General features: G+C 36.3%; 3 protein-coding genes across 6 annotated transcripts; 1 reads left to right on the plus strand and 2 right to left on the minus strand.

The window, feature by feature from the left end:
* Positions 1-5,545: 5,545 nt before the first annotated feature.
* LOC127794679 (probable galacturonosyltransferase-like 9) lies at positions 5,546-6,230 on the minus strand. Its single transcript, XM_052325925.1, has one exon. It carries the CDS (start codon positions 6,155-6,157, stop codon positions 5,546-5,548), a length of 612 nt encoding a protein of 203 aa, XP_052181885.1. The 5' UTR covers positions 6,158-6,230.
* An 836-nt stretch (positions 6,231-7,066) lies between these two features.
* On the plus strand, positions 7,067-11,804 carry LOC127795697 (O-fucosyltransferase 8). 4 transcript variants are annotated; one of them, XM_052327541.1, is made up of 10 exons: positions 7,067-7,407; positions 8,071-8,160; positions 8,251-8,350; positions 8,952-9,022; positions 9,649-9,737; positions 9,846-9,966; positions 10,057-10,187; positions 10,664-10,927; positions 11,102-11,342; positions 11,493-11,804. In XM_052327541.1, exons 1-10 carry the CDS (start codon positions 7,195-7,197, stop codon positions 11,802-11,804), a joined length of 1,632 nt encoding a protein of 543 aa, XP_052183501.1. In that variant the 5' UTR covers positions 7,067-7,194. The 4 variants fall into 4 exon arrangements, with proteins under 4 accessions (XP_052183501.1, XP_052183502.1, XP_052183500.1 ...); XM_052327540.1 differs by having other exon boundaries at positions 7,079-7,407; positions 10,044-10,187; positions 10,587-10,927; XM_052327543.1 differs by lacking the exon at positions 7,067-7,407 and adding an exon at positions 7,795-7,841 and having other exon boundaries at positions 10,044-10,187; positions 10,587-10,927.
* A 52-nt stretch (positions 11,805-11,856) lies between these two features.
* LOC127795698 (nucleobase-ascorbate transporter 2-like) lies at positions 11,857-16,664 on the minus strand. The gene is made up of 14 exons (XM_052327544.1): positions 16,400-16,664; positions 16,186-16,283; positions 15,551-15,727; positions 15,021-15,121; positions 14,831-14,906; positions 14,676-14,735; positions 13,960-14,144; positions 13,385-13,481; positions 13,221-13,307; positions 13,042-13,100; positions 12,862-12,953; positions 12,696-12,773; positions 12,461-12,621; positions 11,857-12,272 (listed from the first exon to the last, which is right to left on the minus strand). The coding sequence occupies exons 1-14, from the start codon at positions 16,488-16,490 to the stop codon at positions 12,060-12,062; spliced, it is 1,575 nt and encodes a 524-aa protein (XP_052183504.1). The 5' UTR covers positions 16,491-16,664; the 3' UTR covers positions 11,857-12,059.
* Positions 16,665-18,538: the final 1,874 nt, after the last annotated feature.

Below are 18,538 nucleotides of genomic sequence, written 5' to 3' on the forward strand. Positions count from 1 at the left end.
CTAGTAAAACTCCTATTGATCCTCATAGTAATTTGATACCAAATGATGGTGAACTTGTTAATTAAGAGGAGTATGCTAAGATAATTGGTAGTTTGATGTATGCCATGAATTACACAGCCTGATATTGCATGTGCTATTAGTTTGCTTAGTAGATTCACTAGTAATAAACATTGGTAAACTATTGATAAATTAATGAGATATTTGAAACATACTTTAAATTTTGAACTACATTATAAATGCACATCTTATGTTTTGGAATGTTATAGTTATGCCAATTGGGCTTCTAATAGAAGAAATTCTAAGTCTACTAGTGGTTAGTTATTTATTATAGGAGGAGCTATAGTTGCATTGTCTTCTAAAAAACAGTCATGTGTTGCATTATCATCCATGGAATCTGAGTTTATTGCTATGTCTCTTGCTAACAAATATATTTTGTGGATTAAGAGATTTATGAGATGCATTCCACTTATTGTGGTTTCTAAAGAACCTATTACTTTATATTGTGATAATCAAGCTGCAATTCATAATACTAAAAGTAAGAGAATGTTTGGCAATAGTAAATATATTGCAATGAGATACAATCATGTAAGGAGTCTTGTTAAAAAAAGTAAAGTATCTGTTCAATATCTTCTTACAGATCAAATGTTTGTGAATCCTCTTACAAAACTTTTGTCAGGTGAGAAAATTTTGAAATCCATGAAGAACATAAGACTATTACAAATTTAAAGAGATAGTTTTATTTGAATTCTACTCTTCCATATTGATGTCAATTCTTACTAAAAATTTATGTGTATAAGAGTTCAAATGTAATTCAATCAAGAATTATCCTTAAAATATTAATGTAGAGGATACATTTTCAGTGCACAACATGTTCAAGGAATAGTAGGGGTGAAATGAATATGTGTAAGGACTTTTCCTCTAAAGTCTCATGTTTGGTCGTATGCATTTTTTTTTCCACATTGAGAAGGCTGGACTATGTTCTTAACATTTCCCATAGCTTTAATTGGAGTGATAAAGTGGTTGTAGACAGTCATAATGATGCCTATGCAAGTAAGCAAGTAGGATGTTGTTTTCTAATGATTTTTTAGTAAAATCCAAGAGCACTTGATAAACAAGGATGAAGCGCAAGGCCCATTAAAATGTGCTGCCATTGCAAAATCAAGAACTCATGTATAACACGAATGTGAATGTTATATTCATATTTATTTTAAGGGTTCAAACCTTGGCCACCTTTAGTTATGTGTTATACAAATACCCAACAACTTTAGATTTGTGTATTTTTATTTTTATTCTTCTTTTATTGGTATTATTATTAGATAATAAGTAGGGGATTGTTATATATTAATATTATCTAATAATAATAACATTGGTAGTTTTTTTGAAGTAGTTGTTATGAAAGTCAACTTTTAGGGAGCGGAAGTCGACTGTCATTTAATAAAAATAAACTATTTGAGAATGTTTCTTGGTTAGATCGATTCTGCATAATAGGCTCTCGACCACATTCACTAAAGCTTAGCTATAGTCGACTGTAGAGCACTGAGAGTCGACTCTTGATTTTTGGGAGTCGACTTTGACCACCGGGAGGACTTTGGATGCAAGGAGTTGACTCCCAATTCGAATTTTTGAATTATAATGTTCCAAATATGCAAATAGTTCAATATGGTTTTTAAATTTTAAAGTCATGTCTTTAATTTGAAGTGTTGTGATCTTTCCAAAGGACAAGTCTATTCTCAAAATATATGATCTTTCAATAAGTTGTGTTCTTTAGTTTATGTGCTTATTGGTAAGCACTATTTCATTGTTTATAAATAATTTTGGACATTATTTACAGAAAAAAAATAATTTTGGACATTTGGGGTACAAAGTGTATGAAATATCAACGCTTATTCATTTTTTTTGCTATCAATCATCTTTATATTTACTCTCTATTACTCTCAATTGTTGGATTTGAGTATTTGGTGGTACAATAAATCAAAAAGTGCAATTTTGATTTTTTAAGTTAGGCATTGTATTATGGGATTAGAATTTTCATAAACCATTACACCTAGTAGGGAAATTACTATTCTAAAGATAGTTTCCTAAAAATACCTTGCCTAACACATTCCTTTCATTTTTTTGAATTTTGTCTTGTGTTCTATCATTTTTCTATATTACTAAAACATGAATTTGGGGCACGAGCAAACTAAAATAGGTTAAGGTTTGAGATTTGAGTTGTGGATCTAGTTAGGGGTCTGGATCTTACCTTGAAAATGATCGGTGTGGACTAGTAAGGGTTTGTTGACACCAATGATAATGAACAGAGATGATGGTGGAGAGTTTATATAGGGTGATAACTTTTAGGTAATGGTGACGAAAAGATGAGCATAAGCAATGGTGAAAGGGTGTGTGGGGGCAACGATGATCGGGTTAGAGATTGGGGCTAGTGTTGAATGTCATCAGTGATATACAATCTTTAGGCCAATGGCAGAAACGATAGGTAGATGAGAAGTTGATAAGGATTTTTTGTGTGAGTTTTGACTTTTTCTAGTGAAACACTATAGTTTGGCAAGGTTACAATTTGGTAAAATAATGGTTGAAGCTTTCAATAAGATGAGGTAGCAAGGTTGACAATGCAATGTGCTTCGCCCAAATCTGGTGAAATTTATTAAGAAGCAACTCGAATCTTGATGTTTTAATGTGGAGATGAAGGATAAAATGTATTGATATTTTAATGGCTCGCCTCTCGGAGCCCTCGCTAGCATAGATGATCTGTGAGAGAGTCATTATTTGAATAATATAAAAAAATTCCCATCAACAACTAGGAAAGGAAACTACATCATAATCATCCTTACATATCTCACTATACGACCATTCAAGTCAGGTTCTTACATAACCATACACAACATCAGACGCTTCGGGACTACATAGCATACATCGATCTCAACAATAAAAGAACATTAACTTGACTAGACAAAAATACACCCTGGACCCTAGTTTCGGGAAAACTCTGCACATGCATGTTTCAACGATTTGGACCCAACCCCACTGAACGTACCCTCCAACTCAGGTGGTTCTCGCACTTGGAATAATGTTAAAACAAATGGTGAGTCACAAGACTCAGTAAGCATAAGAAGGAAATACAATAGGTTAAAGATAAAACTTTCCTTACATCTCATGCATTTCATGCCCATGGAGCAACATAACATGCCATGTTTAATACGTACTTTAACTTTAAATGCATAAACATAAGGTAAACTGTAAATAAAAAGTCTTTGGGGCCCATCTAAGATGTACATATTGGCACCCAAGTCCCACATACAAACTTGTTAGCAGTCCAATATAGGCTACTATAACATTATTCTTAACTTGCTCCTTACCACATCATTAAACATCCCTTGCCATCATACATAACATATCTTCATAACATGTTGTTGTCGTGGGTTTTATCCCAACGATTTTACGCTCCCTCATAGTCATTCTTCCTCACCATGCAATGTAACATATAAGAAATGTAATAGTTTATACAGCATAAATGTGATGACAAGGCTCCCATAAGTTAAGTATCAGGCTATGCTACACCCACATAGGAACACACACAGATGAAATGCTCTAAATGCATATGCTCATCTAATATACTCAAGTCGGCACTTAGGCCAACTGGGTCATGTCAATGCACACACTTCCCTTCACACACAAAGCATGTCCCCCCAATGAATGCAACCCAATCCCTATGCATCACAACAATATCATGACACGCGCAAAGTCAAGGTGGGTGAACAACAGTACCAGCTTTCCTAGCCCTTCTATAGTTTATCATAACAGTTGATAAATAGCGCTCATACATCCAGCCATCAACTGTCATGACTCAACGGTCGACAGTCAATAACTTTGTACTCCACACCCTTAAACACACATAGATAACGTTAAACTTATATACTTTAAACTTAGCATTTCATAAGCTTTCCCCATGACTCTTCATGCACTTGGCATTATAGACATCAATATACTATTCTTGTTCCCATATCTTCTCATACATAGGAAATTGTCTCGATATACATACTACTGAACATTGCACTTTTCTCATTAAAACTCTTAATATATATCCAATAAATTCTACCATAGCCAATTCTCTAAAAACCTGGCATCATTCCCAAAGGAAGCCGAGCGATATAAAGCCCTATGATGGACGTAATCAACAACACCAAGGAATCATTTACTTAACTTATTCCATCGACAATAGACCCACCAACAATGAACATGTCATAGAATGGTTGCTACGCAGATTTATATTATTGATGCGTGGAACCGAGTTATAGTAAGGGAGGGAATAAAATAAATAAAACGACAAGGACTTGCTTAGGGATTGAAAAACATAAAGAGATGGTTATGAGCTTGCCTTTAAACGACTGATTCTAGCATTTTTTGCCTTTCTGTTGCGAAGTAATAGGTTTTATAAAAAATAATAAGATTACGGCTCAAATTAATTAAATCTAATTGTATAAAATTTATAATTTAAACATACAATACTTTTACTAATTTTATCTACTTAGCTGACTATTTTAAACATAGAATAATCCTCAAAACTCCTTGATTTTTCTTCTAATTTCCCTTTTTTTCTTTTTCTTCTTCTTATTTCTTCCAGCTACGCGCCCTACTTTTTCTCCCTCAATTTCTCTTTTGTTTCTTGCCTTAAAATGCCCAAAATGTGACCTTAAATATGCAAAACAAAAGGCTTGCCAACCAAGGCAAATGGGCGGCCCAAAGCTTGCCACATGATGCGACCAACGACTGTTGCACGTCTTCATCGCTTCTAGCAAAATGGCGCCGTTTTGGGCTCTTAAGGCTGATCAAATGTTAGGGTTTTTTTTTTTTTTTTTTTTACAATTTTAGTAAACTTTAAGAGTATTCTTTATAATTTATCCTATTTTTAATTAAGTAACTCGGATTAATTTTTTATTTTTTTTTTATCTTGAACGCACAAGCACCACGTAACTTCATAAATTAATTCGAGTCTCAAATAAATATTAGTTTGATTGTAAGAATGACGCGTATAGATGGATAGATATATGAAACTATGAATAAGTTTCTTTGTTTAATTAATTGTGGTGTCATGACTTAGAAAATTAGATCTTTTAAAATATGTGATTAATTTTGTAAATTTTCATATAAAACTACACATTTATAGTAGATTATTCTATTGTTGTGAGACTTTATTCATTCAATTCAAATTATATTAAGTTTGTTATTTTATGAAACTAGATATATATATTTATGTCAATAAATTATTTTTTAAAATATATTTTTAGTTAAAATTTTTTAGGCTTAATACATTATTTAGTTCCTGGACTAATCAAAAAAATGGCTTTAAGGATATCAACTAAATTGTGTTCACTATTCATCCCTGAATAAAATAATTTTACTCATTTTTAGTTCTTGCATTAATTGACGTTAACTGAGGCGTTAACTTTGCCTTGTCATGTTACCACGTCACTGTCACATCATTGCCACATCAATTATAATTCCACATCACTATTTTTATAAAAATTAAAAAAAAAAAACCCTAACCCTAATATCCCCATAGTCGTGACCCAACCCTAACATTCCAAAGCTTCTGTACGTCGTCTACGAGGACAACATCGGAGTCTGAGTAGATGACCTGGGTCACGCTCGGATCAAGTATATCGCCCAGGTAGTTCCGGGCGTAATTCAGCGAGTTCTCCAGGGCTTGTCGGATCGAGGAAGAGATGAGATTAATCACAGTGTCTTCCCGAAAAATGTAAACCTTGAAGTTAAGAGAAGGGAAAATGGACTGGACCAGTCGGGTCAAGACCCGAGGACTAACCGGATCGAACTCCTCCGCGACGAAATGGAAGAAGATGTTTTCCGGGCAGGAGGCGTGCTGGAGCACGGAGTGCACTGCTGCCATTGACCCCCGGAGATACTCTGAGTCGAGCGTCATCGCGACGTGAACGACTGAGTCACCGCCGTAACTAGCCGAACACTCGACGCCGTTACAATACTGAGGTGCTTCAGCGAACTGGAGCAAACTCTCAATCCCATCGGACCCCATCGGCGCACCACCGTCGACCCAAAAAGAGTGAATCCCTAGGCACATCAACGGTCGAAAAATAAGAAAGGCAAGAAAAGCAACGGCGGAGGCCGATCGGAGCCGGGCCATTGTGATGAAACTCCCTCCTTGGCGAGTGAATCAATCAATCGTCGGCTATGGCTGATAAATCTTGTCCACTACGCTGCTATCGCATTGGAGTGAAATGGAAATAGAAAGGAGAAGTAGAAATAAAGGGATTGTGGAGATGGGTGTAGGGGTTGGTCACGACTACGAGGATGTTAGGGTTAGGGTTTGTTGTTTTTTTTTTAATTTTTATAAAAATAGTGATGTGATAATTGACGTGGTAACGTGACAAGGTAAAGTTAACGCCTTAGTTAACGTCGGTTAATTCAGTGACTAAAAATGAGTAAAATTATTTTATTTAAGAATAAATAGTGAATACAATTTAGTTGATATAGCTATTTTTTTTATTAGTTTATGGACTAAATAATGTATTAAGCCAATTTTTTATTTCTTTTACATGCATGCACATAACAGACCACTCATGTAGGGCATATATATTGAGACTCAACGGTCGAGTGTTAGTTTATTCATAAAAATGGTCGCAAAAGGAAATCGACCCACGTCCTAACCCTTCTTCCTGTTCCTGCCTCAACAAACAACGTCTCAACAAACTCCAAGCCAAGTTCTAGTTCTGGGAAATAAATAAGAAAAGCGCCCAGGCCAATATTGTTCTCTTTGTTGGGTGAGAAGTAGTTGTTGCAGACGTGAGTCTTCCCCTGTGTTCTACAAAAATGTCAACTTTCAAAACTGTATCATTATTTATGTGTGTGTTACATATTGCTTAAGTTCCACTCGTCTCTCTAGGCCATGCATTTGTATATATGTCGCTGTCACGAACTTCTTTACCTTCACTCCCAATCCAGACTCTGATGCGCCCTCCTCATCCAAACTGCAAGTTTTTTGCAACCCACCCTTAATTTTTCTCAATGGTTTGGTGGGTTTGTTGGATGAAAGGAATTGAACCCCTTCTTTTAAGGGTGGGTGCTTCATGATTTGCACTGTAATGGGAGCAGCTTTGATGTTCTTGAGTAAATTTGACTAGTTGAAGCTTTGTTCAAGGTTGTTGCTCTGGGAATGGTTTTATGGGGAACAAAGCTCTTCTGCTCCATGGTTTGAAGAACGAGACACCCAAGTTCAGTGCAAGCAAGAGTTTGAATGTTGGGAAAAGGCATCTATGGTCTCGGAAATACATCCCATCTGTGGCTCTTACTTTCGGGTTTACGGCTCTTCTTCTACTGTTGGATTCTCTTGTCTTCTCTGCTTTTGATCCCATCAATACTTCAATCTGGAGCAAGGTAGTGAAAGTTTGACGAATGTTTATGTCAATTAGATTAGTCAAATAGCTCTAGTTATTACTTGATCAAGTCTATATATATATATATATATATCATGTCCTCAAAACATTTTAATCTTCAAATGTTTGATCCCATGAATAGTACAAACTAAACAAAAATGAATTAGCGTAGTTATCACTTCATTTCTTACGTGGATGTTGATATTTTAGCTAAATGGGTAGGGTAGAATACGAAGTTGAATGGGTAAATTGCCCATTCTTTCCTTGCACCAATAATCATTGTGGGTGTTGATGCAATGGCGTAAGAAAAACTTTGCCCATTTGACTTTATATTTAGGTAGACCTATTTGGCCTTAGTATCATTGTTCTACGAGGTCGTCTCTCTCTCTCTCTCTCTGCTTCATAGCTACTTAGAACTTGACAACATAAGACAAAGTATGATCAAATTTTGATGAATCATATGATAGAGGAATTTATCTTTCTTTGGCCTTTGTATTTATACCCGTTCTTTCTATTACTTGATTGTAGTTACAAATGAAATATAATGTTCTTTTCTGGGCACTGAATGCATCTTTTCTTTGAGTTGGATTGCTTTCATCTGAATTTAAGGGCAAATTCATGAGTACCAACTAATCTTACGTTCACGGTTTGTTTGTGTGCCAAGGATGAGAGGGCTGCTAATGTTAGTGGAGGACAAATCCCAGTTCAGATGTACGATCGACTCCTAAATTTGGCTTCTAGTGCTCTTTCAAAGGTTTGATCAATTAATTGTCTGGTGTAATCCATGAACACATTTACATACAAAGGTGAGGGATTATTCCTCGTTTCCTATATGTGTATGCAGAAAGAGCACGAGCAAGATTTATCAAAGTTTTGGGAGGAACAGTTTCATCAGACAGTGACGTGGAGACCATGCGCAGATAGAAAGACTTCGAGAAATTTAGGTAGGCATACTTTCTCTTGACTTCGTTTTTTAAGCGAGGTAAAAACATGATTAGATTGGTATTGAAAATATGGGTCGAATGAAGACAGCTGAAATCAACATAACGGCAAACCGGTTATTTTGACTATTTGACTGTATTCAGTTGACAATTTTGATACTAATACCATTATTCTTGGTAAAAAAAAAAAAAAAAAATGAATTTAGTTTGAATTTTTATAGACAAAGGGTGAAAAAAGAGCATAACCCATAAGGTTAGGTTGAGTGGGACTGGTTTCATTTTAACGTTACCCAGGTGCCATTTAAAGAATTAACAATTTCTGTTAGACTTCAGTAGTCTCCTTAAGCCCCAGATACGACATAATGGCGGCCAATTAAGTCTCAATGGTTGCGTGAGGCTGCCAATGAGAGAGACTTGAATTCGAGACATTTTCTGGACAATTCAACTCATATGCCACTTGGGGTACTAGCCTGGTGGTTTTTGGCCTCATTTGATGCATACCAATACCAGTGCTTGTAAATTATATACTTAAAATTGCAGCATAATACATTGCTGGTTTGGCTATTCTGTGAAGTGCTCTGTAATTAGTTGAAATTGTTGGCAGGGAAACCAAAGAATAGCACTGGTTACATATTGGTCAGTGCAAATGGTGGTCTGAATCAACAACGAGTTGCTGTAAGTATCTAATACCGAATCTAGTTGCTGTTTCATGTTATGCACACCAACTGTTCGATCAAAATCCCATTGCCATTTCTACCTGCCATTGCCTTAATTGTGTGTTTGGGAGAGTGGTGTAGAATAGAATTGAGTGGAATGGAACTAGATAAAATGAGGGTTTCATTGCTTGGGAGGAACACTAATAATGGAATGGAATAAGATAGGATCTTTTCGTCCAATCTCTTTGAAAGTTCTACTTTTTCTCTCAATTTGGGAGAGATTGGATGGAACTGAAATAAGGGCAAATTTTTAATGTTGTATATGAACAAAACTAATCTCAATATGTGTGTGTATATATATATATATACATATCTAATTTTTTATATATTCATTACGAGAGTATACTTGTCATAGACTTTTTAATAATTTTAGTTTCATCTATTTCCATAGTTCTCTCAAACAAGGAGAGAGTAGTTTCCATTAGTATCCATTTCCTTCAATTCAAACGAGAAGAATATTTTCTATTCTATTTCACTTATTTCCATTCAGCCAATTTTCATCCATTCAATTCCATTCCATTATTGAATCTCTCCCAAACATAACCTTAAAGGGAAAATTTATCAAGTTCCATTTTGTTTAATCAGGTTTGCAATGCAGTTGCCGTGGCATCTCTACTCAATGCAACACTAGTTATCCCCAAGTTTCTGTACAGCAATGTATGGAAAGATCCCAGGTTTGAGAACCATAGCCCAGAAATATTATCGCTGTGGCATCTCTAAATGCAAAATTTATAAACTTGCGCTTTTTTTCTTTTTTTTTTCCAAATTTGTTGTGAGATCAGCCAGTTTGCTGATATTTATCAAGAAAAGTATTTCTTCAACATGTTGAAGGATGAAGTAAATCTTGTTAAGGAGCTCCCTTCTCATTTAAAATCACTGGATTTCGAAGAAATTGGTAGTCTGGTATGTAGCTATCCAGTTGATTACCCATCTATTAAGAGTTCTATTTGAAGGTTTTAATGTGTTTAATTCCTTGTCAGATTACTGATGCAGAAATTCCCAAGGAAGCAATTACTGGGGATTATATTAAAACTGTGCTTCCTATTCTGCTTAAGAATGGAGTTGTTCATCTCCTCGGATTTGGAAATCGACTTGGCTTCGATCCATTGCCCTTTGAACTTCAGGTTGACAAATATCCTTTCTTTTAGGATCACTATGATATTACCTGTTAGGATTTATTTGATGTCACTTGTTTGGCCTCAATAATTATGTTTATGATCTCACAACAATGAATAATCCATTAAACATGGTTTTGTACTGAAATACTACAAAAAATAACCCATCTTTTTGACAGACAAAACTAAAAACCTTGTAACACCACCACTTCAGAAAATTGGTTATCCAAACTCTAAGAGCATAGTTATCTGATTGTGAAATACTCGAAACACGACCCTAAATAACTAATTAGCCAAACTCCGACAACATAGTTATCACAAATTAATTGGTCGAATAATAATTGAACTGAGGATGCATATTTGTAGTGAATGAGCATTTGCATTTATATATTTCTGAATTCATTGCAGAAATTGAGATGCAAATGTAACTTTCATGCCCTCAAGTTTGTGCCCAGAATTCAACAAGTTGGTTCCTTATTGGTCAGGAGGATAAGAAAATATAGCATAGCACGGAATGTGTTGGATAGGCAACTGCTTGGAAACTTTCTGTCAAATATTCCCTCCAATTCCAGGCCACTGGATGCTGCAAAAGGGCCATCCAGGTATCTAGCCTTGCACTTGAGATTTGAAATTGACATGGTTGCGTACTCTCGGTGTGAATTTGGAGGTGGAGAAGATGAGAGAAAGGAGCTCCAATCTTACAGGGAATCCCATTTTCCCCTGCTGATCCAACGTTTAAAGAACTCAAAGTAAGCATTTCAGTTGACTTATTTTGATGAATACTGATTTGTCTTCCAAGATTTCGTGCTGAAAAATGGAGAGCCCGACTGCGTGAATTGACCACTCTGCACCCTATGGGACAAAAAATCATTATTCATTTTTTATTTTCTCGGCATGGATTGCTAATGACGTGATGGCTACAGGCCTGTATCTGCAACAGAATTGAGAATGTTGGGAAGATGTCCATTAACACCAGAAGAAGCAGCCCTTGTTCTTGCTGGGCTAGGTTTTAAGCATGGAACTTTCATCTATCTTGCTGGTTCCCACATATACGGGGGAAAGGCCAGAATGCAAGCCCTTACCAGTCTGTATCCAAACTTGGTAACAAAGGAGGATCTTCTCACAGCCAGTGAACTTGCACCGTTTAGGAATTACTCTTCACGGGTAAACTCTTCTTTCATTTGGATTCTCAAACCTCCCCAGTTTCTACGGATTGGGAGAGGGTCGTTTTTGCTATCATGAAATTAGACAACCACAAAGTAAGAAGCTGTTCATGATTTCTCAGCATTTTTACTTTCTTGATTGTGTGTGCAGCTTGCAGCACTAGACTTCATTGCCTGCGCAACAGCTGATGTGTTTGCCATTACAGACTCAGGGAGTCAACTATCATCCCTGGTATCAGGTCTCAGAACATATTATGGTGGTGGCCATGCTCCCACCTTGAGGCCTAGCAAGAAGAGACTTGCAGCAATTTTGTCAGAGAATGACACCTTAACTTGGGAGAGCTTTGAGGAGAGGATAAGGAAAATGATCGAGGAAGGTCAAAGGCCACGCACCAGAGGTTATGGGCGAAACATTTATCGACAGCCCAGGTGTCTAGAATGCATGTGTAAATACCGGTCGTAAGAATAGCTAGATACACAGGAAGTTTATGTTGTAGAGAGGTAGGTGATGAGTGAAAAAGAAAAAAAAAAAAAAGAAGAAGCGAAGATGCCATTCGCTACTGAATCAGAATACATGTATTTTCCATCCAACTCTTCTTTGGGAGGATTTGGATCATCATAATCTGGTGGAATGATGATTTCCTCCCAACTCACTCCGGCACTCTCTCTCAAACGAATAATGAATTTTCTCTTACACTTCCTCGTTGCGAATCATACGCTATGATGGAGGGAAGAAACGGTCTAGATTGAAGGGAAGGGTGTAGAACTCCTCGTTGCGACTATCTCCATTAAATGTCCTGAATTTCGCCCACCATGGCATCCCCCTGTCTCTGGCACTGTCCTTGTAGTCGAGAGTGTTGTCCAATATAACCGCCACGATCAGTGCAACAGTTGGGGAAGAGAAGAAGATGGTATTGACGAAATCATTGAACTGCATAGAGCATTCATCAGCAAAAAGGGAATGTGCTTTTATGCAGACTAACTTAAAGACTATTTCATCTTCCTTTTCGTTTGATTCGAACCCATGAAAGGACTATTTCCCGCCAGAAAATCCAGGATTTTGTGGATTTCAGAAGATAAAAAGATGAGAAAGAAATTGTTTGTTGACTACAAACTTACCCATCCAGCTGTGGTATGAGCAGGACCATGAAGGGCAGCGGCAGTGTATTCTCTGAAGTACTCAGGAATAGACAAACCGAGAAACATGGCAACACCGGTGATGAAAAGGTTCCTCATCGAGTTCATGTTTGTGAATTGCAGGAAAGAAAGCCCAACAGAAGCTGAGAACAACAGCTATAACAGTCACATGTTGACGAAGTGAAAAAATATCAGAATTAAATATCAAGATGCTTACCAACAAGACCAAAAAATACGCAGTATACAGCTGCAAAGATGGTGATCGGAATTGATGCAAATAGAGCTCCAAATTTCCCTGAAAACATTAATAAGTAAATCTTTTCAAGTGACAAATAGCTACCAGGCGAGAATAGGCACTGAAGAGTAAGATAGTTGTCAGTCACCTAATATGGAAAAGAAGATCATAAAACCAGCTGAAATTTGTATAACTCTTCGGCTTCCTACACGAGTGCTTCCAAGAAGACCCACATTTTCTCTGTTGTGTCCATTAACATCCGTTTCCACCCATAAGAGGTCTTAAAGAGCGAAGAACTGAATAGAAGAGTCTGCTAGCTAGTACTTACACCGACACTGTAGATCCAGTAACCGTCCCAAAAAGTCCATCCAAAAGAATTCCAATGCCCTGCAAGAAGACGAAGAAGAAACGTATCCAATCAGTTGTAATCTGAAGAAAACATGTGTCAATCTTCATCTGCTCAAATTCAACAGAAAGAAATCGTTCAAAAGTGTTCAGTTCTCGAACCTGCCAGCCAATGCCACGGCTAAGAACATGGGCAGGAGGTGGTGTGGCGCTTGATAAACGAGATGCAGCCTTAAACGCTCCAGTTGACTGTCAATACCAAATTTATTTCATTGCTTAATCAATAGCATATAAATGACTGATCTAGTGTTGTGCAAAAGATTTACCTCAATTAAGGAGACTAATACAGCAGCCATCATCCCAAAAGCATGACCAGCATCAAAAGTTGGTGCACCCCACTGTAGAGGGTATGGGATCTTTATCCTGCATAGTAATTGGAGATCTACGTAAGAGCAGAGCACTAAACTTTCTGGTTGATTAAACTACTCCGTAGTTCAGATTCGAAATCTCAAGGTAAAGACTTAAAAGATTGGTTGGTTAGTTCACTAACAACGCCACAGTTCTGATAAAGAAAGGACCACTAAACTTTCTGGTTGATTAAACTATTCTATAGTTCTGATTCGAAATTTTGAGGCAAAGATAAAAAGATTGTTTGTTTAGTTCACTAACAATGCTACTCTTATCATGAAGATTGTTGCCAGATCGAGAGGCAAAGCTTGAAATATTTAAGTAAGATTGTTGCCAGAGTCTCCTCGCTTTGCGGAGTCAGGAAAGGATCATTTTTATATACAGTTTTAACCTTGTTTTTAGCCAAGAAACTGTTTTCAAACTACTGTTGCTACCAAGGCTTGACCTCAAAAGAAAGAGAACAAATAAAACACACCACAAAATTGTTACCAACCAGGGTGCAGAAGAAATGAGATTAGCTCTATCAGTCCGGCAGTTATTTTGCGTCAAAACTGGCCTATCTCTGTATGCACCGCTGGCTGTCAGGAGGTGTGCGTATGCCCATGTAATTGTGATCGATATCAGAAGAGCAAATCGTTCCAGTATAGGCAGTTTCCTTGTTTGGAAATGTTTCAAGTACTGTAAAATAGAACAAGCCCAACATTAGAGTAAAATCCTTGCTTTCTCCTAGTACATCTGTGATTCAATTAAGAACTAGCTTAACTATCTCTGCATGGGAAAAGACTCCCGATCTTCAAAAGGTTCGGGGTAGTTGGGCATTTTTCTAGTTATCAAGAATAATATAGTGAAGTCGATCTGGCCAAGATCTTCGAAAAGGTTTATATTAGGAGGTGGTTAACTGCGGTAAAGTGTAGCACAGCTCAGTTTCTCTAAAACTTCACTAGTGTTCATGCAACAATACGTAATCACATTGCCTAAAATCAAAGACTCACAAAAAATGGACTTTTAACCAACTTAGTAACTTCTAACAGTATCATCTCTTATTTGGCAGGATTTAAGATCTATGTAGTAGCCTAACATAATTTGATCGCCCGTTTTAGACATAAATTAATATTTTTGTATGTTCAGTATGGTTATTAATGAAGCTTTTTATCTAATGAGTTGACAAGTTTTACAAATGAGTGGATGCGACAGATTAAAGCCGAACACCTGGGAGAAAGCAACAAAGAGAACCAGCATGGGAATGCCAATTTCCATGCACCTACCAACCTGTAAAAATTCACCCACATAGAGCAATTGGTATCAGTGATGTAAATGAAAATCGATTATTGCATTGCTTTCTCATTTGGAAGTTTTTACCATACCAATGGAAAGCCTCTATCGAATAGACCGAAGCCCACCAAAGAAATTACTGGAACCATTCCAAGCGGGCTGAAGAATCTGAAATCATAATAAAATTTCCAAGTTACCTCCAAAATAAAGAATATTGATGTTTACTTTCTCAATTATGAGACAAGTTATTGTTTGATATGGGGTTAGCTGCATGGCGCGTACCTGGAACAAATAGCCCACAATTGACTGTAACCTAATATAATCTGCACGCTCGATGCCACTATTAGAGCACCTTGTATTGCTTTCATAGTATTGAGAAATCTCTGAAGTAGACACAAAGATCACAGGTTTCTGCTTTAGGAATAAGTAATAGCAACTAATCTGCCAAAAAAACAAATATGACTGCTGATATAAAGTTTCAAAATTGCGTATTATGATAAACTTTATTTGACACAGAATCAAATTCATAAAGGCAAGCGATTGAGGAAACTTTTCAGAAACTGTCACTTTGCTGATAAGGCTTTTAAACATGTTTCAGAATATAAAATATTGCAACACAGGATGAACAGAACACACATGTGCACCATGTAATTGCATCTGTTTATAATCAATTGTCAATCTCCTTTGTACTATCAAACTAAAGCCACAGCTGTGGACTAGAAGTTCTCTGCACTTTCTGTAATGGAGTTCGTATTCGTCCAACGAAGCATATTTTTGAAAGAAAGAAAGGACATTCGTGCAATGGTATTTACCAGATGCCCGTCTTCAATCCTTGTCAACGCCGGATCATGAACAATGGACAGAATGGGGACCATGAATGCCCATGATCCTCCAATCACCGTGGGCAATCGGGTCCCCAGAAGTGTTTGTAGGAGTGTATTGATTCCTTCGACAAAAAGCAGAGTCTGAACAACCCTCACTTTGTCATGCTGAGACAAGCACCAAATTATGAAAACCATGTCAATCAAACAGACCCAAATTTATACGCATCTCTATACGCATCTCTATACGCATTTCTTGAATGACCATCAGTCCATAAATCATTATCTCTGGAGCAAAATGAGAACTTTGTAGTTCATAATCTAACACCAAATGAATGAATGAGCTGAGAATCAGAAAACAAGCCCATATTTCTTGATTTTCAATTAAAAGAAACAGAAGAGTAAGTCAGAGTTCAAGATGACAAAAACTATGACAATATATCAAACTTTTATCCCACCATGTGCTATTTACATTCTGTAAAATCCTTATAATTAATATTATAACCAAGTATTTTCGACTAAATTTTTCTTATTCTTCATCTCCTTTTTAAGACAGACCAAAAAAAAAAAAAGGATAAACCCACAAATTGAAAACAGAAACAATTGGGTTTTGGGAATTTTCTTACATCCGTTCCGCCCATAAGAGGGACAAGAAATGTGGGGATCATCACTGCAGTCCCCAACGCCAAGATGTAGTGTTGGAAGCCTAGAGCTATGGCCTCCCCTGTTTTGAAATGTGAATTCACAGAGATGAGAAAACTTAAATACACTGATCAAAGATGGAGAAATCAATCAGTGAAGCAACAAAAGGGTCTGAAGTAAGTGTGAAAATGGACATACCCCAAGAAGGGTTGGAGTCAATACAGTAGTCTAGGCCTTGAAGTTGGTCCATTGGAGGATGGCTTATCTCTTCTGGTTTTGCTTCTGCCATGGCTGAATCCCAATTGAAAAGACTGCTTCTTGCTCAAAACTCCAAATGGGTTTTTGTTTTAGTCAATGGCTGTTCTGTTGTGAATCAATGAGATAGAAAGACAAAAGGGGCCTGAAGAATCAATCAAGAACGGTGAAAAGCAGAAAAAGTTGACAGAGAGTTTGGCGCCGGGGGGGGGGGGGGGGGGGGGGGGGGGGTGTGGGGTGTGGAAGTCTTACGATTACAGAAAGTGGAGAAACATTTGAATGCCAGTGAGGTAATAAACAGTTTCAATCAATCTCTCTGGGCCTGGGCGGTGCTCTTTTGGATTGGTAGTGACCAATGAGTGTTCCATTAACTTTTTGGTATTCCCGATTTACCCCATGCGGAAGCTCCATATCCAATGTTACCGTTAGTCCTCTTGTGTCCGTGCACTGTAATGCTTTTATAATTAATGTTTCCAACTCAGCTTCTGTTCCCTGCACTTGCAATCGAGACCAGAGCAAATTAAGGGTGGGTTTTAGTTTTTCTGAATTTTTTATTTAAAAATAAAAAATATATAACATATTTATATAAAAAAATTTAAATAAAAATGAAAATTTGGAAAATCATTTTGCACAATGAAACAACTCCTAAATGATTATTTAGCGATGGAGTATTTTTAAGTGCAGTATTTTTATCTATTTATACTGATATCAGATAAATGATAAAAAAAATTGAATTTATTTTTTGTAAAAATTAAACTTTTAACAAAAGCATGTTTTATAGAAATAATTTCTAGATATGATATATAACAATGCAAATGAGGGTTTACATTCTTTGCTTTAATTGGCAGAGAGTTGAGTTAATAATGGAATGGAATGGAATGGGATGATATGAATTATGAAATCATAAAAGCAATTATATCATCCTAAGAGGGGATGATCTTTTTTTTTATTTATTTTCATTCCATTTCTTCTTTCAAACCATTCTCATTACATTACATGTCATATAATTAAGCTGGAGGGGTTGATAACCTTGTTAATGTGATCCCAGCATTAATTAATTAGCAGTAGGATATAAAGCAGCCCGATGTGCCTTAAATAATAAGATACACAATATTTTAGTTAGACAATTTGGAGTCAGTTTTTTAATCCCTTTTGACTCTAAGGAGAGTTAAAACCAGAAGCTTCAACCAGCTTTTCACAAAGTAGGTAATCCCTCATCTTAAAAGGAGAGAAAGAGAGAGAGAGAGAGAGGTGGAAAGGGATGGATCATTCATTCCCTTTTCAAATGAGAATACCCCACCTCAACCTCTTTTTCTAACTACTACTGCAATCAGCTCAGCTCCAACCCAATGTATATACTTATTTGTTTAATCATTTGAATCATAAGAAATGATGGTAATTAGTTGTTGTAGTATTCCTGTTTTCAATCTAAGTTTTCACACTTGATGCCATTGACAAGACAACATAGCGTTGCAACAAGCCAAGCTTAAAAGGACTAATTAAAATTCTTACACTTGTTTTTAGTCATTTACACTTCTGTAATGTTTGTGATCAGATTTATACTTTCATTTTGAGGCAATTTAACATATTTATGATCAGACGTATATTCTTATATATTAGCCATATATGTAATTAATTAGTTCTTTTGATGGGGTATGAGTTTATTAATCTTCAATTAATTTATTTGGTGTACGTGATTTATAAGTTATTATACATATTTAAGATTTAATTAGGAGTAGAGTGTAATAAGTTCATAGTACGTAAAAAAGAAAAAATCAATTACATGCATATATTAATATAATTAAAAATAATTGAATTCACAACTTTAGACCCACGAGTTGATATTTCTCATGCATCATGAGCTTTAATTTCTGCGACTAAATTTCACTTGCATTTGAACATATATGCATAAATAAGTTTAAAGATAAAAAAGGGTAATCACATTAATATACTCAAAAGTGATGCAAACACACTAAATTATTTGAAAAGACAAAAATACTACCCTTCAAAATGAAAACTGCTATTGCTGGAAAAGAGCACCGGAGGAAGAGATGAAGGACCTTTGCGTCTTTTCAAATGTTT

Source organism: Diospyros lotus, chromosome 2 (assembly GCF_014633365.1).
Source record: "Diospyros lotus cultivar Yz01 chromosome 2, ASM1463336v1, whole genome shotgun sequence".
Lineage (NCBI taxonomy): Eukaryota > Viridiplantae > Streptophyta > Magnoliopsida > Ericales > Ebenaceae > Diospyros > Diospyros lotus.